General features: G+C 47.9%; 1 protein-coding gene across 1 annotated transcript; it reads right to left on the bottom strand.

Moving 5' to 3' along the window:
• Positions 1-493: 493 nt before the first annotated feature.
• UPK1A (uroplakin 1A) lies at positions 494-10,464 on the bottom strand. Its single transcript, XM_029925994.1, has 8 exons — positions 10,408-10,464; positions 9,154-9,238; positions 7,481-7,681; positions 4,056-4,130; positions 3,812-3,919; positions 2,472-2,651; positions 1,114-1,197; positions 494-1,031 (listed from the first exon to the last, which is right to left on the bottom strand). The coding sequence occupies exons 2-8, from the start codon at positions 9,232-9,234 to the stop codon at positions 987-989; spliced, it is 774 nt and encodes a 257-aa protein (XP_029781854.1). The 5' UTR covers positions 9,235-9,238; positions 10,408-10,464; the 3' UTR covers positions 494-986.
• Between the last annotated feature and the right edge of the window lie 15,630 nt (positions 10,465-26,094).

The following is a 26,094-nucleotide window of genomic DNA, read 5'->3' as shown; positions in this document are numbered from 1 at the left end:
CTGGGTGGCTCAGTTGGTTAAGCGTCTGGCTTCAGCTCAGGTTCTCACGGTTCATGGGTTCGAGACCTGCGTAGGACTCTGTGCTGACAGCTAGCTCAGAGCCTGGAGACTGCTTTGGATTCTGTATCTCCCTTTCTCTCTGACCTTCCCCTGCTCACACTGTCTCTCAAAAATCAATAAAAAAAAACCACTAAAAAATAATAAAGTAAGGCAGTGAGATTGAATCCCTGACCTTGGGTAAAGCTGTTGGGGAGAGGCCTCCCTTGCTGCTCTTTGCTTAGTGATGAGAAAGCCTGTCTGAGAATGAAGCAGGTTTCCTTGAAACTTAGATCAAACCCCTGGATCCAGCCATGCCTGAAGCCAGCAATACTGACTCAGTTACATGAGCCAAGAAACTCCATGTTATGTTTCAGTCAGTGCCAGTTGGGCTTCTGCCGCGTCCATTGGGAGAGTCCTTGTGTGTTTGCCTTTGCCCCAGAAGAAAACAAACTAATTTGTTCAACCAGCATTTATTGAATATCCATGCTCAGCCCTCCGTTGGGTGATGCTGGGGACAATACAGTGACCGTGACAGAGCTTGGTCCTCCCCTCATGGCAACCCTAGTCCACCAGAGAATAAACAACCCCTAACTATTTAGCAATGATGGCAACATCGGTCATGGAGCTGACAGGCATTGGAGATGGGGTGGTGGGATCCCGGAAGGTCCTCCGAGGACAGGACTTGATGTTGACACTGAAAGATGGGCCAGGAATCAGCAAAGTGAAATGAGGTCAAGGGCTAAGGGTCCACGCACACATGTCCAGGGGTTTCAGGGCACCCCTGAGTCCCAGCAGGGCTCAGAAACCTGGTAAAAGGTCTTTGGTGAGGAAGGGGGGAAGCTTGAGGGAGGCAGGAAGGGGAGAGGCGGGGCGGCCATCCAGTCCTCAGCCGGAGGAAACAGGAACAGGAGGAAGAGGCCGACCCGTGCACGTGGCCTTCTGGTTCCTCACAACGTGGCGTAGAAATACATGGCTATCAGCATCACAGGCAGCTGGGTGAGGAGGCAGTCAAGTGAGGGGCGCTCCAGCCCCCCACGCACATCCCACCTGGCCCAGGGGCTCCCCGCCTCTCACCGTCCACATCAGGATGGCAAATCCAAACCACGAGATGCCCCATGTGTAGCTGTCGATGGCATGGCTGATGTGCTCGAAGCAGCCCTGGGCAGGAGGAGAAATGGGGTGGGGGGGATGAGAAAATGTCAGTGTGTGCCCTTGGGAAGGTCATTTCCTTCCTCAAGCCTTGGTTTTCTCACCTGTGCGATGGGGAGTGTGGCCGTGTCTACCTCCCCGAGCAGTTCTGGGGAACCAGGGATGTGATGTTGAGTCCATGCCCCGCACAGGTGGGTACTGCCCTGTTGGTGGCTATGGGAGTCTGGGGGCATCTTGTCTGGAGGTGGCTTGCCATGCTGCCCACCAGTTCCAAGGGTTTAAAGTCTGCCTTTAGGATGAATGCAGTTTTGCTATGTCCTCACTTAGGAATGAGGCCAAGCGTGGCCTGAGCCTCACAACCAGATCCTGTCCACACAGACTCCTGCCTCTGCTTGGAGGCAGCAGAGAACAAGGGTTCAGGGTGTGTGTCCTGGAGTCAGCGGACCGAACAGGGGACCGGCTCTGCCGCGTGTTGGCTTTTGGGGCCTGGGAATGATCCTGACCCTCTGAGCCTCACTTTTCCCATCTGTGCAAGGGGAGATCCTGATGGACTGGCCTTGGAAAGCACTGTGGGGAGTCCATGAGACGGACACACGCATGCGCTCTGCGCACAGTCGGGCTTGAGGAATGGTTGGGTGACTCTGACAATGGTGCTGGTTTGCACAGGCTCCCCTCTTTGTGACACCTGATCTAAGACGTGGCGGAAGGGCCCCTCAGCGACCAGAAGCAGCCAGGACGACCTGGGACTGGTTCTCCGCCCAGTCTGATCTCCGGTTTCTCTCTGCCTCTGCACTCACTCTGCACTAGTTAAATCACCTAGTTGGGGCTTGACCTCCTGAAGTCCAGCCCCAGCTCCATCCCTCACTCGCGAGTGAGCTCTGTTTCATCATCCTTAAAATGGGATCATTCTAATCTTTCCTTCCTGAGGCTAGGTTGAGAAATTGGACAAAACCTCGAAATGCCTAGAAGAATGCCCAGCACCATGTAAAGACTCGATAAATGGCAGTTGGTGTTGCTGCTGTGTGATTCCTGTTGTTGTTGCTCTTATTCCCAACCTGAGAAAAGTTGTCGGTGCCAGGTCAGGGTCAGACAAACCCTGGGCCTCCCACTGACTAGCACAGGGAGGGAGGCACAGATGGGGAGAGAGTTGGGGGAGCCAGAAAGAAGGGAGAGAAAGATAAAGCCGGAGAGGGAAGAGGAGAAGGGAGCGGGAAGGAGGAAGAGCTAGGAGACGCAGCGGGGCAGACAGACCAGAAGACAGGGGAGCAGCAGGGGGGCCGCACCTTGGTGAACAGGTAGTCCGTGTGGCCCAGGCGGCAGCCCTCCTCATTGAGGGGGATGAAGTTGCCCGTCCGCCGACAGCACAGTGGGGGCCAGGGGAACACCACCTCCGGGGTGGCCGCCCGGAAGGCCGATGTGAAGTTCACCCAGTCCATGGGACCAGATGTGCCACAGCACTCTTGCTGGAGAGAAAGGCAGGGGTCAGGCAGGCTCCGGCTCAGAGAGGACAGCCACTCGCCCGAGGTTGTAGAGTGAGGAAGCTGGGCCTGACTTCCCCATGACCTTGGCTTTGAAGGGGGGGGGGCGGGCAGTGTCTGTGCATGTGAACCAAGAGCAGAAGACATTTGTCCCATCACCAAGAGGCTGGTGGGGGATTTGGATCAAACCCATGGTTTTGTTACTGGTTTTAAAATTCTTTTGAATTAGCTGTTAACTAAACCTGAAGTAAAGGACATCCAGAGGCAGATTCTTGGCTTCTTCTGGCCCCTGTGGGTGTTTGATTTGTGGCCCTGAATGATAAAAACAGATTCCTTCAAATATGAGTTCTCATCTTGGCTAGCTGTGGGACTTGAGCCAAATTGGGATCCCAGTTTCCCTTGGGTCCTCAACACTCTCCTCTTGTGCCATATCACGTTGGGTCGAATTAAGAATGTGGCTTCTGGGACCATCCGACTTCAGCTCAGGTCAAAATTTTGTGTTTCATGTGTTTGAGCCCCGTGTTGGGCTCTGTCCTGATGACTCAGAGCCTGGAGTCTGCTTTATTCTCCCCCACTCATGCTCTGTCTCTCTGTCTCTCTCTCAAATATAAATAAGCACTTAAAAAAAAAAAAAGAATGTGGCTTCTGGAAGTTGATGGTCTAGGTTTCAACCGTTCTGGCTCTGTGAGGTACCAGCTGCGTGACCTTGTGTGAGCCACTCAACCTCTTACTCAGTTTCCTCATTGCTAAAAAGCTGATCTCCGTTATGGGAGAGTTGTGAGAAATAAGTAAGCTTTAATAGTGCCTTGAACAGTACTAACCAAGTTAGTACTCATTACATGTTCCTTATTATGATTACTGTCATTATTAAGAAGGTATGTGTCATGGTTAAGAGCAGGAGCTCTGGATATGGGCTGTCAGATTTTGATCCCAGCTTACTGGCCACGTGACATGAGCAAGGGACATTCCCTTCTTTGGGCCTGTCTCCTCATCTGGCAAATGGCCATGACCAGGCCTCCTCACCGCCCATAAGGGCCGCAGGCGTGGTATCATCCACCAGTAGGCATAATGCGAGCCTATCTACCTCAGAGTCCCAGGTCTTCCAGCCCTCCCCACCTCGTCCCCCCTGAGCCCCCCATGTCCACCTCAATCATGATGCGGTCCCAGAGGCGAGTTAGTTCCCGGCCCTGGTCTGTGTCTGCACTGTAGAAGGTCAGCATCTGCTTGGTAATCAGGGATGGGTTGGACACCATCTGCAGAGGTCCAGGAAAGAACAGGATCCAGTGGGGTGGGTGGGGAGGGAGGTCACCCTCCACCCCACCCCCAGGCCCAGATTCTTGCCCCCCTCCGCCCAAGTCATGCCCCTCCCCTGGCCTCTGCCCAGCTCACATAGTCGCGGTGAGTGTAGGACGTGATGCAGGAGGCGCACTCAAAGATGTAGACGATGAGCATGAGCACCAGGTACTGGGGAGATGGAGGGCGAGACAGAGGGGCAGCCAGTGAGGGCGGAGCCCGTGTGAAGTCACACCCCCTCAAGAGATGGATTGATGGATAGAAATGCAATTTTATTTTATTTATTTTAATGTTTCTATTTATTTTTGAGAGAGAGAAGAGGGGGGGGGAGAGAGAGAGAGGGAGAGAGGCAGAGCATGAGCAGGTCAGGGGCAGAGAGAGAGAGGGAGGCACAGAATCCGAAGCAGGCTCCAGGCTCTTAGCTGTCAGCACACAGAGCCCGATGGGGGGCTCAGACTCACAGACTGCGAGATCCTGACCTGAGCCGAAGTCGGACACCCAACTGCCTGAGCCACCCAGGTGCCCCTAAAAATGCCATTTTATAAAGAAGTGCAGGACAATGTGAATGGTAGCATCTATGTGGTGGGCGCATGGGGGTTCCCTGTTCAAGTCTTTCACCTTTTCTGTATTTTTGATATATTTCTATATTTTTTTATAATAAAATGTTCAGGAAAAATGAAGTCAACAGAAATATGTAAAGTATTTCCTGAAGTTAATTATTGGCTTGGGTGCAATAAAATAAATGTCTCCTATCGGGGGGAAGACATTCTTGAGACAACCAGGGACATTTGAACACAGATTAGATATTGGAAGAGAGACTTGAGGGGATTGGGGTGGATTTTGCAGGGTGTGCCAGTGGCACATAAAAAGGAAAAAAGCTCTTTCTTCACCCCACGCCCTCTCCCTTAAAGCAACGGGGTGGGATGCGGTTGCGCTAAGTCCTCGGCCGGAGCTGAGACGATGCAGGAAAACATGCCTGACCGCTCTAGACAGGGTCCTCATCACTCATTGAAATGCGCAAATATTTATAGGCAAATGACTCGGTGTCTGGAATGCACTTCCAAATACCCCAGAAAGAAGAAGGCGGGCAGGCAGGGGGTGGAGCAGAGGGGGCAAAGTTGGCCACGTCTGTGGTCGATACCGTTGAAACCAGGCGGTGGGTACCCAGCGCTCATGCCATTCACTCTGCTCTATGTTTGAGATTTCCCATAAATTTCCCATAAAATTCTGTGTCTTACATGAAAAGATGCTCAACATCACTCGTCATCGGGGAAACACAAATCAAAACCACACTGAGATACCACCTCACACCGGTCAGAGTGGCTAAAATGAACAACTCAGGAGACAACAGATGCTTGTAAGGATGTGGAGAAACGGACACCCTCCTGCACTGTTGGTGGGAATGCAAATAGGTGCAGACACTCGGAAAACAGTACGGAGGTTCCTCAAAATATTAAAAATAGAACCACCCTACGACCCAGCAATAGCACTACTAGGGATTTATCCAAAGGATACAGGAGTGCTGATGCATAGGGGCACATGTACCCCAATGTTCATAGCTGCTCTATCAACAATAGCCAAAATACGGAAAGAGCCCAAATGTCCATCGACTGATGAATGGATCAAGAAGATGTGGTTTTTATAAACAATGGAGTACCACTTGGCAAAGAGAAAGAATGAAATCCTGCCATTTGCAGCAACATGGATGGAACTGGAGGGTATTATGCTAAGTGAAACAAGTCAGTCAGAGAAAGACAGATACCATATGTTTTCACTCATATGTGGAACTTGAGAAACTTAACAGAAGAGCAGGGGAAGGGAAGGGGAAAAAACAGTTTCAAACAGAGAGGGAGGCAGACCGTAAGAGACCGTAAGAGAACAAATGGAGGGTTAAAGGGGCAGGGGCATGGGGGAGAGGGGAAATGGGTGATGGGCATTGAGAAGGGCATTTGTTGGGATGAGGGCTGGGTGTTGAATGTAAGTGATGAATCACGGGGATTTTCCCCCAAAGCTAAGAGCACACTGTATACACTGTATGTTCGCCAACTTGACAATAATTACGTTAAAAAAAAGAAATAAAATCCTGTGTCTTAGTTAATGACAAACTAATAAGGGAGACAGATACAGGAACAAACTTTTTTTTTTTTTTTTTTTTACTAGCTGGGTGAGCTTTTGGGGCTTAGGTTAAATTGTTATGCCAGAGAATTCTGTGCAGGAAAGAAAGAGGAGGAGAAGGAAAGCCTTCCCAAGGCTCTATCTTACAGTCAAGCCCAAGTCCTTACCAAGGCTGGCAAGACTCACCCCAATTGGCCCACCTTCCCTTTCTCGCCCTCATGCCCGGTGCCCACCGTACCCACTCCATCGACCCTCATTTCCTCTCCCTCCCCTCCAACCCCACTTGGCTCTGACTTCAGAGTCTTTGCTCTTGCTGTTCCCTCCCCCAGGCATGCTCTTCCTGTAGACCCAGGACTCACGGCCTCACATTGCCGGGGCCTTCCCTTTCTCCGGGTGCAGGCCCCCCACCCCCGGCCCAGCCCGGACCTCCCTCCCCTCGTCCCTGTGCACTGCTGCTCCCTTGGGAGGCACTCCGCTGGCACAGGGCTTTTCTGCTTTCTCACCAGAGCCCCAGTGCCCAGCGCGGGGTTTGGCACGTGGTTCTTGCTCAAGAAACATTTGTTGATTGAATAAGTGGCTGCTCCTGGGAATCTACAAGGCCCTCGATTGTGGAGGAAGCACCGTGTTGGCTCCGCCTCAGTGGGTCCGGTATTAGAGGTCCTGCCTTCCCGACCACCTAGTCTTTTGGCCTCTTTGAACCCCAGTTTCCTCAACAGGTGAAGGGGTAGAGAAGCTTCAGAGGCTTCTGGGGAGATCGGCGGGGCGGGGGGGGGGGGGCTCATTTTCTAAACTGCTCAGCCTAGTGCCGGGCACATGAGGGGCGCTTGGGAAGTGTGGGTTATTGCTGTGGAGGTCATTCCTGGCACAGGCTCAAGCTGAACTACTTGGGTTCAAATCCCAGCTGTCATCTACTCACTGTGCAACCCTGGATGATTGACTTCACTTCTCTGAGCCTCAGTTTCAACTCTGTCAAATGGGGTCACAATGAGGATGGTATCTCACGGTAGGTTGTGAGGAATAAATGAACCAATCTATGTAAAACATTTAGAATGGAGTGAGGACTCCTTAAATGGTAGCTGTGCTATTATTATTGTTGTTGTTTTGCCAGAGCTCATAAGCACAGACTCTGGGGACCAACTAGCTAAGGTTCGAATCTCAGTCCTGCCACTCAAGAACCATCTTCCTGGGCAGAGCTTCCTTGCCTCCCTCTCGGTGCCCCAATTTTCTTTGTAAACTGAGGATCATAGTCGGGCCTGTTGCTGGGTTATGGGAAGATTAAATAGGATGATAGGCCCAAGTGTGGCACCGCGCTGGGCACACACTCGCGGCTGCGGCGGTGGTCGTTACTATGAGTCTGTGTTGATCCCCCTGGCCGCCCGTGCCCACGCCCTCCCCTGGGGCCTCACCGTGAGGATCATGGACCGGCGGCGGCAGAGCGCTGCGCCCGCCCCGAAGCTGGCCACCACGAAGAAGGAGAAGCCGCAGAAGATGGCGATCCAGGCGCCCGCGAAGACATCATCCTTGCCTGAGACGCCCATCAGCGGGTACACGCGGTACTGGTCAGCTGTCACCCATACCGTCTCAGCAAACAGGGCCAGGCCCGACAGCTGGACAGTACAACAGGTTAGAAGAGCTGGCTCAGGCATGGCAGCCGGGGCTGCGGGACTCCGTGAGCACGTTCCCCTTCTGAGCCTCCACCGGCCTCGGTAAAGGGGGCACGTAATAAGAATGGCAAGGACCTCGCCTTCCATGAGTGGGGATGGGGCTGGGCAGAGGTCAGAAGGGAAGGGCTGCCCAGCCCGATCCCTGTCCCCCTGGCCCACATCCCAGCTGCCAGTTGCTTCAAGGGTACCAGGAGATGCCACATGCACAGCCCAGAGCGCATGACTGGACCAGAGGAGATGCTGGGTCACACGCCCTCTCTCAGTAGTGTTGTTCTTCCCGAGCTGAGGAATCTGGCCAGGGCCGGAACAACTACAAAGGCATCAACCCTTTGATCTGCAATTCTGCTTGCAGAAATCAATCCTGCTCATGCCGGAAAACCATAAACCCACAAGGTTATTCCCTGCATCACTGTGCGAAAGGAACCGGTGTGCCACGCTGTAGTTGTGGCAAAGGGCAGAGAGGGTCTCTGAGGACTCAGGTGGAGTGGTGTACAGACTATGTCAGCAGGAAAAACTGGGAGGCCAGAACAGGATGTGGAATGAGCTATACCTTGGACAAAAAGGGAGGAAAATGGGCATATACTTTCCTATTGGCTTGTATTTGCTTAATGAAATGTTGGAGAAACTAAAAATCTAGATACCTATAGGGATGAGAGATGGGGAGCAAGGAGAGGGGAAGACGTCTCAGTGGATACCTCTGACAACCATCACGCTAATGTACCGCATGCGTATTTGGCGTGTGCACGATAGGCACTGTCCCGGCATTGCTTTCTGTGTGATAAGCATTGTCACCAGCTGCAGAGCACTATGGTTATTATGGCCGACACAAACAGTAACCACGTGTGCCACACTCCGCCTCAATCTGATGACTAATCTTAAACTCTCGGCATTCCTATTTTATCTCTATCTACAGATGAGAAAAATGAGGCCCTGGGAGGTTATGTTACTGGCCCCAGGTCCCACAGGAGAAAGTGGCAGAGCTGGGATTTGAACCCAGGCTGTTTGGCTCCAGAGCCATGTACAGGTATCATATTTTTAAAAAATTAAATAGTAATTGAAAGACTTTGCTATGGTTCGTATTCATTACTACGGGCCTCCTGTGCCCCAAGTGGGCACTTTATGTCTATAGTCCTGTTACTGAGGACAGCATTTGTCAAGCACTTTTTTGAAGCTGAAGGCCATATATGGATTAACCCACACAACGGCCCACGATGGGGACCTGATCTATAGACAGGGAAGCAGCAGAAGTAGAGTGGTTTGCCGGGGGTTGACAAAGCTGGGGAGACGCCACGCTGGGATTGGAATCCAGGCTGCTCGGGCATGACAGCCTGCGGCCATCCCATCCGGGGAGACCTGGGCCCTGAGCCCCCTCCCCGCCCACGCCCTGGGGCTCCCAGCCCTGGAGGAGGTCTCACCAGAATAATGATGTTGCCCACCACGAGCAGTCCCACCACAACCGGAGACCCCTTCTCCCCCTCTGCTGCTGCAGAAGCCATAGTCCTGCAGGGAACACATGAGCGGGAAGGAGGCCAGGAGGGGAGGGTAGCCCCAGCCAGCCCCATCGGCCTCACTCCACCCCCCAGCTGCCAGGGGACGCTCCCGGCTCCCTGCTTGCCCCAGACTGGTGCTGAATGAATGAATCCCCCCACAACCCTGATGGCGGGCCACTTTACAGACAAGGAAACCAAAGCTCAGGCAGGGCAGCCATTGGCCCGGGCTCAGTGCTGGCCTCCTGCACCTCATCACTTCCTAGTTCCCCTAGGTCATCCAGGCCCCCCAGAGCCCTCCTCACCTTCTCTTTCCGAAGCCTCTGTGGCCAGCCCCTCCCACAGTGGCTCCCTATATATGCCCAGGCCCCTCCTTGGGCCAGTCTCCCAGGAAGGGTGAAGGGAGTCTGGAGGAGGAGGGGCAAGAGGTCAAGCAAGCCGACCAGCATGGGAAAACAGATTTATGAGCACCCCACCCCCCACCCCAGGTGATTTATAGACCTGAAATTCAAGATCATGCTAATGTCTGGCTACATGGGCAGGGGGATGGGCCCATGGCCTCTGGTCCCAGGCTGTCTTGGTGGGGAGGGGGGGTTGGGCTGGGAAGGTGAGTGTACCGCCTGATGTCTCTCCTTGGGACATGGGCCTCCTTGGGAGTAGGGGAGAGACCCAAGTTGGATCCGCATGTAAGTCCTGAATCCCAGGGCTGCCTCCTGTGACAGCGGCTCCTCCTCTCTGAGGCTGAGAGCCTAGGGGGAGGCCCAGACAGGGGCCCTGGCACGCTAGGACAGAGCTGGACCAAGCCCAGGAGGTGGGGCGGAGATGAGGGAGCGGGCGGGAGGGCAGCTCAGAAGGCTGATTATGTGGGCTGCGGCCTAAGGGGAGCAGATGGCTTGAGGCAGGTGTGTGAGGGGAGTTCCAGGTAAGCGCACAAGAGGGGGAAGAGAGTGTGCTAGAAAAAGAGAGAGGGCACACTGAATGGGCTTGGTGGGAGAAAAGTAACCCCTCCCCGCACCCTCACACGACAAATCAGGGTCACAGTGAGGAGCCATAGGTGGAAATGTCTTCAGGCTGCAGAATCAAAAGAGACCTACACTGAAATCCCAGTTCTGTTCCTCTGGGCTGCGCAACTTAGTGTGTGTATTTGCCTATCTGCAGATTGGGTGTCTTAAGGCTACTTACAGCGGTGGGAATTGAGTGCAGGGATGTCTGCAAAGGACGCCCTCTGGGCGGCGGGTGTGCAGCAAAAGGCCAGGCCGCACCTGCAGGGTTTCCAGGAGGCCCACTTTCCCTCCAATGGCGCCCCCTCGTGGCATGAGGCTGGTTCCTTAGGTGAAAGTGGCTTGGGGCACCCAGCCCTTCCCCAGAACCTCTTGAAGAACCAAGGCATTTACTGGGTTTTCTCTCTGACCTGTAGCTCTCTCAGGTGTACGTGGAATCGGCAAACAAATGGAACATAAATTTCACTGTTAAGACAATGGCTTGGTAGTAAGACACATGAGATATGTTCCAGTTAAAATTAAAATAATTTGGTGTTTAGTCATCTAACTTACTTTTAAAATAGTTTTTCTCAGGGTACCTGGGTGGCTCCGTCAGTTAAGTGTCAGACTCTTGAATTTGGCTCAGGCCATGCTCTCTCAGGATCGCGGGATGAGACTCCTGTCAGGCCCCGTGCTAAGCATGGAGGCTGCTTGGGATGCTCTCTCTGCCCCTCCCCCACTCTCTCCCTCTCTGTCTCAAAATAAATAAACATTAAACATTAATGTTTCTCCTTAACATTTACGTTAAGAACTAATAAGAGAATTTAAATAACCATGAGGGGCGCCTGGGTGGCTCAGTCGGTTAAGCAGCCATCTTTGGCTCAGGTCATGATCTCATGGCTCGTGGGTTCAAGCCTCATGTCGGGCTCTGTGCTGACAGCTCAAAGCCTGGAGCCTGCTTTGGATTCTGTGTATCCCTCTCTCTCTGCCCCTCCCTCACTCATGCTCTGTCTCTCTCTGTCTCGAAAATAAATAAACTATATTTAAAAAATTAAAAAAAGTAATGCATATGATCTGTCAAGTACATATTACGAGCGTTAGCTAAAATAGCTTGGTAATAATAGGGCCATATGAATAATACAAAAAATTTTTATTTTCCAATAGTTGGTAACTGTTAGTAGTTGGAAGTTACATAAAATGTCTCTCAGCCTTTTGGCTAAAATCAAGTGTAAAATGCCTAGTAATGTCAGTGGAGCATTACTATGTCACCAGTCATAAAGGGGATCCATTCTGTTCTGAAACATGAAGCCAGTGTAGTTTGATGTCACACTTGAATTTTCATGATGCTTTCTTCTTATTACATAAGCCGGTCATCAAACCATACATTTTGAAGAGCTAATTACTCCCTTTAAATAATTCTAACACCAAGATCTCCTAAAGATGACATATGCCTGTCCTATGATCCAGCCATTTTCCCCTGGGAACCCCCCCATTTCCGCCTACCCAATGCTCTGAATGTATTCAGATCGCCCTTGAACTGGAAACCAAGTCCTCAACAGTAGAATGGATACGTACGTTACGGTACACGCATACAAGGGATACTGGTCAGCAATAAAAGGCAATGAACTATGGATACTTGCAACTACCAGGATGAATTTCGAAAGCATTACACTAAATGAAAAAAGCCACACTCAAAAGACTGTAACTGCGTGACTTTAGGTATGAGGTCCTAAAACAGGCAAAACCAGTCTGGGGGGTAAAGGTCAGGGGAGTGGTTACCCTCGGGGGCATTGTGACTGGGGGGAGCTGGGACGGGGTCCTCTTTCTTGATTCGGACACTGGTTACATGGGGCTGTTCAGACTATGTGAAAGTATGTCAAGCTGTATACTCACGGTAAGTGCACCTTTCTATGTGTGTGGTTTTAACTGGAGTGCATTTGAAGAGGTAAAACCTTGGGGCACCTGGGTGTCTCAACAGGTGGGGCATCTGACTCTCAGTTTCAGTTCCGGTCATGATCTTATGGTGTCGTGAGTTCGAGCCCCACGTGGGGCTCTGCGCTGAGGGTGTGGAGCCTGCTTGGGATTCTCCCTCTCACTCTCTCTCTCTTTCTCTCCCCCTCCCCTGCTCACTGTGTCTCTGTCTCTCTCAAAATAAATAAATAAAACTTAAAAAAATTTTTTTTAAAAGAGGATAAAATCTTTTCAAAAAGACTTAAGTCGATGTGTTAAAGGGTGGTTTCCAGCAGGGGCACAAGAGTTGAGTTTAGGCTGTTTATGGGCATGAAAAGAAATGGCACAAACCAACATAACTGGCATCTAATAAGAAAATGATCCAGTTCTCATTGTGATGGTGTCATCGAGAAAGTGGTTTGATGCTGGGTCCTAAACGCCTCTCTAACCTTGCTGACAGCAACTGTCAACAGGTCTCAGTGTCTGACTAGAAGGGAATAATATTTTTTGTTGTATTTATTTATTTTTATTTTTTAATGTTTTTTTAAATTTATTTTTGAGAGACAGAGAGTGCGAGCAGGGGGAGGGGGTCAGGGAGAGAGGGAGACACAGAATCTGAAGCAGGCTCCAGGCTCTGAGCTAGCTGTCAGCACAGAGCCCGACACGGGGCTCGAACACACGAACCGTGAAATCATGGCCTGAGCCGAAGTCGGATGCTCAACCCACTGAGCCACCCAGGCGCCCCGTGTTGTATTGGTTTTCAAGACAAGATGTTTTCTTTTCCATGGCCAGTGGTGAAAGTCTTCTAAAAATTTTGATAGGAAATATTCCAGGTAGACAAGAAAATGGAGAGAATCCTTGTAACAAACACCTACATCCTCACTACCAGCTGTGTCAAATCTAAGTATTTTTCTATGTTCACTGAAGACTTCTTTTTCAAGTGGCATACATTGCAGATGGCATTTTAAGCCACCTGATCTCACCCCAGAGAGAACTTCATTCCTACATCTGGAGCTCATCATCCTCCACAACCCTTGAACTGGCTTCTTTTTCAGGTCTCAGGTGTCATGGGTGGATTCCATACCCGCAGCTCATGATTCCCCACAAGATAGCTCGTTTCACCTTTAATTTATTCCCTTATATCCCCATATCCAGTCCCTTGCAGTGCCCTCTACTGGCAAACATTCGCATATGTTCCGCTGTGTCTTTTTAGCTGGCCGTGCTCCTGTAGGATGGATACCATTGGTTTCTGTGCATGTTTTCTTTTCTTTTTATTTATTTTGAGAGAGAGAGAGAGAAAGGGCTCACGCAAGGGGCAGAGAGAGGGGGAGAGGCCCCTCTCTGTCAGTGCAGCGCCTGATGCGGGACTCAATCCCACGAAGCATGAGATCCTTCATCTGAGCCGAAATCCAGAGCCGTAATGCCTGTCTGAGCCACGCCTGTGCAAGTGTTCTCTAATTTATAGGCCCATGATGGTGTGCATTCTTTTCTCACTTAGCACTGATTTTAGGATCTACCCATGTTACTCTGGACACATGGAGTTCACAGTGTCTCATGGCTGCTTGCGGCACCCATGGTGGGGCCCCTCCACAGTTTACTGTCTCCTGCCCAGAGAGGACACTCAGGCTCCTTCCAACTCCCTCCCCCACCACGAGCCCTGTGAATAATGCTGCTGTGCACACCCTCGTGCGTGGCCGTTGGAGACTTCCATGTCTCTCTCCAGGGAGAAATGCTGCGTCATGAATACGTATGTGCCGGGTTGCTTTCCACAACGGTTGTCCCGTCCACACTCCAGCCGAGAGTTCATGGGGCTTCCTGTACGCTTCCGTCACTGCTGACACGTGGCATTATCCAACTTTCTAGTTTTTGTCAGAGTAATTCAGTGTCAGGTGGCACCTGCCATTACTTTGGTTCTCACTTCTTCTTTTTTTTAAAAATTTGACATTTATTTATTACTGAGAGACAGAAACAGAGCATGAGTATAGGAGGGGCAGAGAGAGAGGGAGACACAGGATCTGAAGCAGGCTCCAGGCTCTGAGCTGTCAGCACAGAGCCTGACGTGGGGCTCGAACTCGTGGACCACAAGATCATGACCTGAGCTGAAGTCAGACGCTTAACCGACTGAGCCACCCAGGCGCCCCGTCACTTCTCTTACTACTAATGGTCTTGAGCACCTTTTCAAATGTGTGTGAGCCTTTTTGGTTCCCACTCCCATTCATGCTTTCACGTTTTTAATATATGTGCATAGATTTATCAATACATAGTTCTATATCACTATACACTCTGGCCACACTATATCTTATATTTCCTTCTGCAATTGACTTTTTCACCTGAACATTATGCTTTCGGGGCGCCTGGGTGGCTCAGTTGGTTGAGCATCCAGCTTCGGCTCAGGTCATGATCTTGCAGTCCGTGGGTTTGAGCCCCGCGACAGGCTCTGTGCTGACAGCTCAGAGCCTGGAGCCTGCTTCAGATTCTGTGTGTGTCTCTCTCTCTGACTCTCCCCTGCTCACGATGTCTCTCTCTCTCTCAAAAATAAATAAAACATTAAAAAAAACATTATGCTTTCGAAATTTATTTTCATCACATACTTGGCTCTAGCTCATCCATTTCTTTGCAATAATATTTCATAGGTTAAGTTCCCTTTCCAAATTCATTTTGGCAAAGATGATAGAGAACAGCAGCAGCACAGAGCTGTGCAGTCCATCTGCATCGGAAACCTGGAGTTTGGGCGCTAAGGTCACAAGCAAAGGCTGGGACCTCAGGTGCTCCTTGGGTCAGCCGAGTAATGGAGGGCCTGAAATCCATGGGTCGGGGTGGGCGAGTTCCCAAGAAAGCGGGACTTGGGAGGTGGGCGGGGCCAATGTGAAGTGTGGGATGAGGGGGGAAGAAGAGGGAGAGGAGGAACAGGGAGATGAGGACGGGGTGTGAGGTGGTGAAACACGGAGCAAACCAGTGGCGTGGAGTCGTCAAAAGGTCTTTTTATTTTTTCTCAAATTCACTGAGCACCAGGCACACGCTCAGGGCAGAGCTAAGCACCGAGGACACGGTGCACTGAATGCCCAGCCCTGTGCTGGGAAAGGGCGGCGGTCAGGCCGGCTCAGTTCCTGGCCTCCCAGCTCACAGGAGAGTAGGTGAACAGACAGACGTTCACCAGAGAATGACAGCCCAGCATGGTCAGGGAGACACTCAAGTGGCCCAGGCACGGAGAGAGGGAGCAAGGGCCAAAGTGATCAGGGCCAGTGGGGAAAACAAAGGTGAATGTGTGAGCCTGGAGGACGCAGCCTGGGGTGCAGAGGAGGAGACTGAGGCCAGCAGGTAAACGGCAGGAAAGAAGAGTCCTGACAGCGGGAACATGGTCTATACATACAGCGGAATATTATTCAGCCTTAGGATAGAAGGATATCCTGAGGCATGTGGGTAATTCAGTTGGTCAAGTGACCAACTCTTGATTTCGGGTCAGGTCAAGGTCTCATGGTAATGGGATCGAGCCCCACATTGGCTCTACACTGAGTGTGGAGTCTGCCTGGGATTCTCTCCCTCTCTCTCTGCCCTCCCCACCCCACCCCCCGCTCGCTCACTTGTGTGCACTCTCTCGAAGTAAATATATCAACTTTAAAAAAAGAAAAAAGAAAGGAAAAGAAGGATATCCTGTAATATGTGACAACACGGAGGGCACTTGGAGGCATTATGCTAAATGAAATAAGCCAGTCTTAGACAAAGAGCGCACAATTCTACCTAAGTGAGGTATCTACCCCAGGCAGACCCCTTAAAGCAGAGAGTGGAATGGTGGCTGCCAGTGCTGGGGGGAGGGGGAGGTGCTAATCAATAGGTACAAAGTTTCAGTCATGCAAGAGGAAGAAGTGCTAGAGGTCTGCTGTACACCATTGTGCCAACAGTCAACCATACTGCATCGTGAACTAAAAATCTGCTAAGAGTAGATCCCATGTTAGGTATTTTGACCATCATCATCATCATCATCATCATCATCATCATCATCAAAGACACTTAGAAGGAGAATTTCCTTGGTATGTCCACAGCCACGAAAGACCAATGTGCTGAGAGCAGCTAATATTTACAAATTTTAAATGTTTATTCTTGCGAGAGGAGGGAGGGGCAGAGAAAAAGGGAGACGCAGAATCTGAAGCAGGTTCCAGGCTCCAAGCTGTCAGCACAGAGCTCGATGCGGAGGGGCTCAACCTCACAGACTGTGACATCATGACCTGAGCCGAAGTCGGTCACTCAACCGACTGAGCCACCCAGGCGCCCCTTGAGCAGCTAATATTTAAAGAGCATTTCCAGGGGCGCCTGGGTGGCTCAGTCGGTTAAGCCTCCGACTTCGGCTCAGGTCAGATCTCACATTCGTGGGTTCGAGCCCTGCGTCGGGAGGCTGCTTCGGATTCTGTGTCTCCTTCTCTCTCTGCCCCTCCCCCTCTCATGCTCTGTCTCTCTCTGCATCAAAAATAAATAAAACATTAAAAAATTAAAAAAAAATAAAGAGCATTTCCAACTCACTGGGCACGGTTCTAAACATCCTACATATAATATCAGGCACTATTTTACGCATCATACATGTGGCGTCTCATTTAATCTGTACAACAGCGCTATAAGGAAGGGATCATTAACTTCATTTTATAGATGAGGGAGCTGAGACCCAGAGAAGTCAAGGAACTCGCTCAGAGTCTCACAGCTGGTAAGCGGTAGAGCCTGACTTCAAACCCAGGCGGTCTAGCTCTAGCGCCCGTCCCCTTAACCACTACCCTGTACTGCTTCTCTGTGTGTATACCGCTTTTGCTGGGGTAGTTTCCTTTTCTTGGTTTTAATCAGGAGAATACACTCATGTCTTGCTTGTACAATTTGAAAAGCTTAAGAATATCAGATTGACGAGGAATGATCTCTAAGTACTATTATTAATAAAGAAAAGCAAGGCTCAGAACCCCAGGAAGAGCAGGCTACAGTGGCGGACAGCAGGTAGGAGGGAAGGTCTCCTTGCAAATGGATAAACTGTTTTTGGAAGGAGACACAAGAAACCAGTAATGGCAGTCACCTTCTGCTGGCTAGAGGAGAAGGTGAGTAAGAAACGTATTTTTCCTGCAGAGCTCTTGCCCCTTTGAAAAGGCTGAGAGTGATGTAATCAAACGCTGAAATAGTTTTTCTACTCTCTTTCCCCCGAAGAACACTGACTTTGACAATCACCCATGGCCAAGAGCACCTTGGTGGAAATCTGAGAGTCCAGCAGAGAAGCTCTATCACACACCTGGTGCAGACTCCCCAGACTGGGGGCCTTGAAGAGAAGTCCTACACAACCAGGGCTTAGGCAGCGGCTGGGGGAAGGGCAGCGGGGGGGCTTGGGAAGCCTCACAGGGACGTGGATCCTACTGACTGCAGTGCAGACATCAGGGAGACTGCCAGGCCTGGCCTGTGGGCCTCCTCAGCTGATCCACGGGCATCCCCGTGCTGTGCCTGCCTCACCCACACACCCACGCCCGCCCCAGGGCTGGCTCCCAGCGGATGCCCCTGGGGACGTGAGAGTGAGCCTCTGAAGGTGGCTAGTCAGCATGTGCCGAGAGGCTGACTCGGCAGGCCTGGGAGAAAGAACGCAAACTTGAGCAGTAAGTACAACCCAAGAGAAAGCAGATGGGAGGCAGGTGGCACTCGGCCTGGCTTTGCAGGATCAAGAGGAGTCATGGTATCTTGAAAAGCACCCCCTTCCCCAAGAGGGAACAAGAAGTATGGAGCAGGTGTATCCATAGGAAAGGTCTGAGAAAGCCTCAGAATCCCTCACAAAGCCTGACGCACGCACTTCTTGCCTGAAGCCATCGGTAAAGACTGGATGATGTAACTGCTCCTACAAATGTGAACACAGCAACGCGAGACTTCAAGGAACACGAAAAACCCGGGAAACATGATACCACCAAAGGAACAATAATTCCCCAGTAACTGACCTCAAAGAAAGGATATCTGTGATTTGCCTGACAAAAAAATTCAAAATAGTTGTTTAAGGAAGCTCAGTGAGCTACAAGAAAATACAGAAAGACAATTCAAGAAATCAGGGAAAAATACACACAAACAAATCTAGAAATTTAACAGAGAGCTAGAAATCATTAAAAATGATAAAAAAGAGGGGCGCCTGGCTGGCTCACTCGCTGAAGTGTCTGACTTCAGCTCAGGTCATGATCTCACAGTTCATGAGTTCAAGCCCTGCATTAGGCTCTGTGCTGACAGATCGGAGCCTGGAGCCTGCTTCGGATTGTGTCTCCCTCTCTCTCTCTCTGCTGCTCCCCTGCTCATTCTCTCTCTCTCAGAAATAAATAAAACATAAAATAAAGAGGGAAAAAAGCCTAAGTGAATGATGGAATACCATTAAGATAAACTATGCAACAATAGAGTCCCTGAGAGAGAAGAGAGGAAGAGAGAGGGATAAGCTATATTTACATTAGACAAAATAGACTTTAAGTAAAAAACTGCAGGGGTGCTTGGGTGGCTCAGTTGGTTGAGCATCTGACTTCGGCTCAGGTCATGATCTCGCAGTTTGTGGGTTCGAGCCCTGCATCAGGCTCTGTGCTGACAGCTTAGAGCCTGGAGCCTGCTTCGGATTCTGTGCCTCACTCTTTCTCTGCTTCTCCCCCACTCACACTCTGTCTTACTCTCAAAAATTAATAAACATTAAAAACTTCTTTAAAAAACTGTAATGAGACAAAGACGATTATTATATAATGATAAAGGAGTCAATTCATCAGTAGAATATAAAAATTGTGTATATGTATATGTACATATATATATACATGCAGCTAATATTGCAGCGCCTAAATATATAAAGCAGGTACTAAGAGACTTGAAGGGACAAACAGACAATACAATACTAGTAGGGACTTCAATATCCCACTTTCAACAATGGGTAGCTCGTCCAGATATAAAATTGATAAGGCAACAGCAGACATGGACTATATACTTTATACTGAACACAACTATCAGACACACAGAACATTCCGTCCAACGGAAGCAGAATGCCCCTTCTCCTCAGGTGCACAAAGAGCTTGCGCAAGGGTAGGTGATACGGTAGGCCACAAAGCAAATCTTAGAAAATTTAAGCCTGAAATCTTAACAAGCATCTTTTCTGATCACAATGTCATAAAAGTAGAAAATGATTTTTTTAAACCCTGGAAAATTCACAAATATGTGGATATTAAACAACATGCTCTTGGACAACCAATGGGTCAAAGAAGAAATTAAAAGAAAACTTAAAAATAACTTGAGACAAATGAAAATGGAAATACAACATACCAAAATTTATGGGAGGCAGCAGAAACATTTAACAGGGAAGTTTACAGAGATAAATGCCTACATTAAGAAAAAAGAAAAATCTCAAAGCGGAATTTACACCTCAAGGAACTTTATAAAAAAGAAAAGAAAAGAAAAAAACGAATCCCAAAGTTAGTAGAAGGAAGGAAATAACAAAGATCATAGGAGAAATAAATAAGATACCAGAAACACAATAGAAAAAGCAATGAAACTAAGAACTGATCTTTTTCTTTTTTTTAAAAAAACGTTTATTCATTTTTTTTAGAGAAGAGTGTGAGCGGGGGAGGGGCAGAGAATCAAAGTGGGCTCTGAACTAACAGCAGAGAGCCCCACACGGGGCTCCAACTCACAAACTGAGAGGTCATGACCTGAGCTGAAGCCAGATACTCAACAGACTGAGCCACCTAGGTGCCCCAAGAATTGGTCTTTTAAAGAGATAAACAAAACTGACAAACCTTTATTTAGACTAAGAAAACAAGAAGACTCAAAATAAAAAATAGAGGAGACTATACAACCGATAACACACAAACACAAAGGACTTAAGAGGCTACTATGAATAATTGTTTACCAACATATTTTACAACCTAGGAAAAATGTGTAAGTTCCTAGAAACACAGAGCCTACCAAGACTGAATGATGAAGACATGGAAAATGTGAACAGATTGATTACAAGTAAGGAGATTGAGTCAGTAATAAGAAACCTCCCAACAAAGAAAAGTTTAGGACCAGATGGTTTCATTGGTGAATGCTACCAGATATTTACTTCATTTAAAAAAATTATTTTTTAACATTTATTTAATTTTGAGAGACACAGACAGATCATGATCAGGGGAGGGGTAAAGAGAGAGGGACACACAGAATTGGAAGCAGGCTCCAGGCTTTGAGCTGTCAGCACAGAGCTCGACGTGGGGCTCGAACCCACAAACTGTGAGATCATGACCGGAGCCAAAGTTGACTGCTCAACTAACTGAGCCATCCAGGCGCTCCTCTACCAGACATTTAAAGATGAATTAATATGGGGTCCCTGGGTGGCTCCACTGTATAAGCATCTGACTCCTGATGGTTTGTGGTTTGAGCCCCGCATGGAGCTCTGTGCTGACAGTGCGGAGCCTGCTTGGGATTCCGTCTGTCTCCCTCTCTCTCTGCCCCTCTCCTGCACGTGTGCTCATTCACTCTCTCTTTCTCACTCTCAAAATAAATAAATAAGCTTCTAAATTCAATTTTTAGCCCTCACTTATGATTTTATTTAAGATGATATTTCTCACATTAATTTCTGGTTTATATTGCTTGCTACTAAATTAGTAGCAATTTTTTTCTTTTTTAAGTTTATTGTCAAGTTGGTTTCCATATAACACCCAATACTCATCCCCACAAGTGCCCTCCTCCATGCCCATCACTTCCCTTCCCATCTCCCCCTCCCCCTTCAGCCCTCACTTTGTTCTCAGTATTCAAGAGTCTCTCATGATTTGTCTCCCTCCCTCTCCTGAACTAGTTTCCCCCTTCCCCTCCCCCATAGTCCTCTGTTAAGTTCCTCCTGTTACACTTATGAGTGAAAACATATGGTATCTGTCCTTCTCTGTCTGACTTATTTCACTTAGCATGACACCCTCGAGGTCATCCACGTTGTACAAATGGTCAGACTTCATTCTTTCTCATTGCCATGTAATACTCCATTGTATTGATAAACCACATCTTCTTGATCCATTCATCAGGTGATGGACATTTAGGCTCTTTCTATAATTTGGCTATTGTTGACAGTGCTGCTATGAACATCAGGGTACATGTGCTCCTATGCTTCAGCACTTCTGTATCCCTTGGGTAAATCCCTAGCAGTGCTATTGCTGGGTCTTAGGGGAGTCCTATTGATAGTTTTTTGAGGAACCTCCACACTGTTTTCCAGAGCAGCTGTACCAGTTTACATTCCCACCAACAGTGTAGGAGGGTGCCCTTTTCTCCACATCCTCGCCAGCATCTGTAGTCTCCTAATTTGTTCATTTTAGCCACTCTGACGAGTGTGAGGTGGTATCTCAGTGTGGTTTTGATTTGTATTTCCCTGATGATGAGTGAAGCTGAGTATTGTTTCATGTGTCATGTGTTCTCTTTGGAGAAGTGTCTATTCATGTCTTCTGCCCATTTCAGATGTGGAGTTTAGTGAGCTCCTGGTAAATTTTGGATACTAGCCCTTTATCTGATATGTCATTTACAACTATCTTTTCCCATTCTGCCAGTTGCCTATTAGTTTCCTTGATTATTTCCTTTGCAGTGCAGAAGCTTTTTTATCTTGATGAGGTCCCAATAGTTCATTTTTGCTCTCGATTCCCCTGCCTTTGGGGATGTGTCGAGTAGGAAATTGCTGTGGTTGAAGTCAAGGAGGTTCTTTTCTGCTTTCTTCTCTAGGGTTTTGATGGTTTCCTGTCTCACATTCAGGTCCTTCAGCCATTTTGAGTTTATTTTTGTGTATGATGTAAGAAAGTGGTCTAGTTTCATTCTTCTGCATGTTGCTGCCCAGTTCTCCCAGCACCACCTGCTAAAGACACTATCTTTTTTCCATCGGATACTCTTTCCTGCTTTGTCAAAGATTAATTGGCCATACATACATTTGTGGGTCCAATTCTGGGTTCTCTATTCACTTGGTCTACGTGTCTGTTTTTGTGCCAATAAATAAACTTTTTAAAAAATCAATGAAGATTTAATAACAATCCTTTTCAAACTCTTCCAAAAAATTAAAGGGAAGGGAACACTGTCAAACTCTTTTTACAAGAGCAGCATTACCTTGATACCAAAAATCAGATAAGTACATTAGAAGAAAACTATAGACTGCTATCCCTGATAAATATAAGTGCAAAACCCTCAATATTAGCAAATTGAATTCAACAGCACATTAAGAGGATCATATACTATGATCAAGTGGGATTTATCCCTGGGATGCAGGGATGATTCAATATATGTAAATCAATAAATGTGATATACCACATTAACAAAATAAAAAGATAACAATGATAGGATCATCCCAATATGTGCAAAAAAAGCATTTAACAAAATTCAACATTCTTTAATGTAATGATAGAAACTCTCAACAAACCGGGCATAGGAGAAACGTACCTCAACATAATAAAGGCCACATAGGACAAGCCCATAGCTAACATCAAGTTCAACAACAAAAAGCCAAAACCCTTTTCTCTAAGTTCAGGAGGAAGACAAAGCTTCCCACTCTCATCACTCCTATCAACCTAGTACTAGAAACACAAGGCAAGGCAATTAGGCAAGAAAAAGAAAAAGGCACTCAAATCAGAGAGGAAGAAGTAAAATACCCTCTCTGCAGATGATATGACCTTATAAAAGGAAACTCCTAAAACGCCACCCAAAAACTGTTAGACCTAATCAACAAGCTCAGCAAAGTTGAAGGACACAAAGTAAATACACGAAAGTGGATTTTGTTTGACACGCTGTTGGAGGAGGTAAGAAGACAGGACTGCTGGTTGACCCCTGAGCTGGATCGGGGCAGTGGGAGGCTCCTCCCCGCTACCGTGTCTTCGGAATGGATGCTCTGCTGACCATTCCCACGGTGGGCGCTATTCCAAGTCCACAGCCTTGCCAGAGTAAGGTGTTGGTGAGACCGTCTGCAAGGGGTACATGACTGAACCCAAGCAATGCCTCTGTACAAACTTTACGATCCTGGCAGGTGCAGAGACATACTCATTTGGTGGCCGGGGACAAGCCTCATAAAGTTCCCCCGCTTACCAAACCTCCCACCCACCAATCCGGGCGCCTCCCTCTCTCTTCAGTCTCTCCCTGCCCTTTGTCTGCAGAGGCCAATTTGCAAACCAACATTCACTAACAACAAACTACGTGAAAAAAATAATTTTCTTCTTTTTTTCATTTTGAAAAATGTTTATTTATTTTTTAGAGAGAGAGACAAAGCACAAGCAGGGGAGGGGCAGAGAGAGAGAGACACACACACAGAATCCAAAGCAGGTTCCAGGCTCTGAGATGTCAGCACAGAGCCTGATGTGGGGCTCGAACTTACTAACCGCAAGATCATGACCTGAGCCGAAGTCAGATGTTTAACTGACTGAGCCACCCAGGCACCCCAACAATCTTCTTTATGATAGCATCAAAAGGAACAAAATACATAGGAATAAATTTAACCAAGGAGGTGAAAGATCTGCACACTAAAAATTGTAAGATATTGATGGAAGAAATTTAAGAAGGCACAAATAAATGGAAAGGTATTTTGTGTTTATGGTTTGGAAGAATTAACATTGGTAAACTATGTGAAGCTATCTATAACTTCAGTGTAATCCCTATCAAAATTCCAACGGCATTTTTTACAAAAATAGAGAAAACAATCCTAAAATTTGTATGGAACCACAAAAGAGCAGAATAGCCAAAGTAAGACTGAAAAGAACACAGCTGAAGGCATCGCACTTCCTGATTTCAAACTATATCACAAGGCTGTAAGTAACCAAAACAGTATGGTACTGGCATAAAAAAAGACATATAGGGGGCACCTGGGTGGCTCAGTCGGTTGAGCTTCTGACTTCAGCTCAGGTCATGATCTCACGGTTCGTGGGTTCGAGCCCTGCATCAGGCTCTGTGCTGACAGCTCAGAGCCAGAAGCCTGCTCTGGATTCTGTGCCTCCCTCTCTCTCTGACCCTCCCCTGCTCGTGCTGTCTCTGTCTTTCAAAATTAAATAAACATTAAAAAAAAAAAAGACATACAGATCAAGGAAACAGAATAGAGTGTCCAGAAATAAACCTGTACATATATTGTCAATTAATTTTTGACAAAGGAGCCAAAAATTTATGAGGAAAGGATAGGCTCTTCAATGAATGGTGCTGGGAAAACTTGAGAGCAACATGCAAAAGACTAGAACCCTATCTTACATCACACATTATCAGCTCACATGGATTAAAGACTTGAACATGAGACGTAAAACCATAAGACTCCTGGATGAAAACGGAGGAATAAGTTCCCTGACACTGATCTTGACAATTACTTACTTTTAAAAAAATATAGTTTATTGTCAAGTTGTTTACACACACAGTGCTCATCCCAACAAGTGTCCATGCCCCTCACCCACCTTCCCCTCTCCCCCACCCCCCTCAACCCTCAGTTTGTTCTCAGTATTTAAGAGTTTCTTATAGTTTGCCTCCCTCCCTCTCTGTAACTATTTTTTCCCCTTCCCCTCCCCCATGGTCCTCTGTTAAGTTTCTCCTGATCCACACATGAGTGACAACATATGGTATCTGCAGCGCCTGGGTGGCTCCATTGGTTAAGCGTCCAACCTCAGCTCAGGTCACGATCTCACAGTTTTGAGTTCGAGCCCCGCACAGTTTGAGTTCGAGCTGTCAGCACAGAGCCTGGAACCTACTTTAGATTCTGTGCCTTCCTCTCTCTCTGCCTATTCTCCACTTGTGCTCTGTCTCTGTTTCTCAAAAATAAATAAATGTAAAAAAAAAAAATAAAGTCTCTTAAAAATATATATATATATGGTATCTGTCTTTCTCTGCCTGACTTATTTCACATAGCATAATACCCTTGAATTCCATCCAGGTTGCTACAAACGGCCAGATTTCATTCTTTCTTTCTTTTTTTTTTTTTTTTATTTATTTTTGAGACAGAGATAGCATGAGCAGGGGAGGATCAGAGAGAGAGGGAGATACAGAATCTGAAGCAAGCTCCAGGCTCTGAGCTAGCTGTCAGCACAGAGCCTGATGCAGGGCCCGAACCCACAAACTGTGAGATCACAACCTGAGCCAAAGCTGGACACTTAACCGACTAAGCCACCCAGGTGCCCCAGATTTCATTCTTTCTTAAGCGATGACTTTTTGGATTTGACACCAAAATCAAGGGCAACAAAAGCAGAAATAAACATGTGGGACTATATCAAACTGGGGGCCTCTTCACAGCAAAGGAAACCATCAACAAAATGAAAAGGAAACCTAAGAAATGGGAGAAAAATTTGCAAAACACGTATCTTGGAGTAAACATCCAAAATATATAACAAACTCATACTAGGCCATAGCAAAAAACCAACCAACAAACCAACCAACCAACCAACCAAACCCCCTCCACAAAACCCCAATTTAAAAACAGGCAAAACAGTCAGAGTGGCTAAAATGAACAAATCAAGAGACTACAGATGCTGGCGAGGGTGTGGAGAGATGGGCACCCTCCTACACTGCTGGTGGGAATGTAAGCTGGTGCAGCCGCTCTGGAAAACAGTGTGGAGGTTCCTCAAAAAATCTATCCATGGAACTCCCCTATGACCCAGCAATAGCACTGCTGGGGATTTACCCAGGGGATACAGAAGTGCTAATGCATAGGATGTACCCCATTGTTCATAGCGGCACTTTCTACAATAGCCAAATCATGGAAAGAGCCTAAATGTCCATCACCTGATGAGTGGATCAAGAAGATGTGGTGTGTGTGTGTATATATATATATATATATATATATATATATATATATACATACATACATACATACATACACACAATGGAGTACTACATGGCAACGAGAAAGAATGAAATATGGCCATTCGTAGGAAAGTGGATGGACCTCGAGGGTGTCATGCTAAGCGAAATAAGTCAGGCGGAGAAGGATAGATACCATATGTTTGCACTCATAGGT

This window comes from Suricata suricatta, chromosome 16 (genome assembly GCF_006229205.1).
Source record: "Suricata suricatta isolate VVHF042 chromosome 16, meerkat_22Aug2017_6uvM2_HiC, whole genome shotgun sequence".
NCBI lineage: Eukaryota > Metazoa > Chordata > Mammalia > Carnivora > Herpestidae > Suricata > Suricata suricatta.
Note: the sequence above shows the minus strand (reverse complement) of the source record. Positions and strands in the feature narration are given on the sequence as shown.

Coding starts and splice junctions, on each gene's coding strand:
- UPK1A (XM_029925994.1), bottom strand. CDS start 9,234: ATGGCTTCTGCAGCAGCAGAGGGGGAGAAGGGGTCTCCGGTTGTGGTG. Junction 1,198..2,471: donor CGGACTACCTGTTCACCAAG/GTGCGGCCCCCC, acceptor CCTCCTGCCCAG/GGCTGCTTCGAGCACATCAG. Junction 1,032..1,113: donor TTGCCATCCTGATGTGGACG/GTGAGAGGCGGG, acceptor CTCCTCACCCAG/CTGCCTGTGATGCTGATAGC.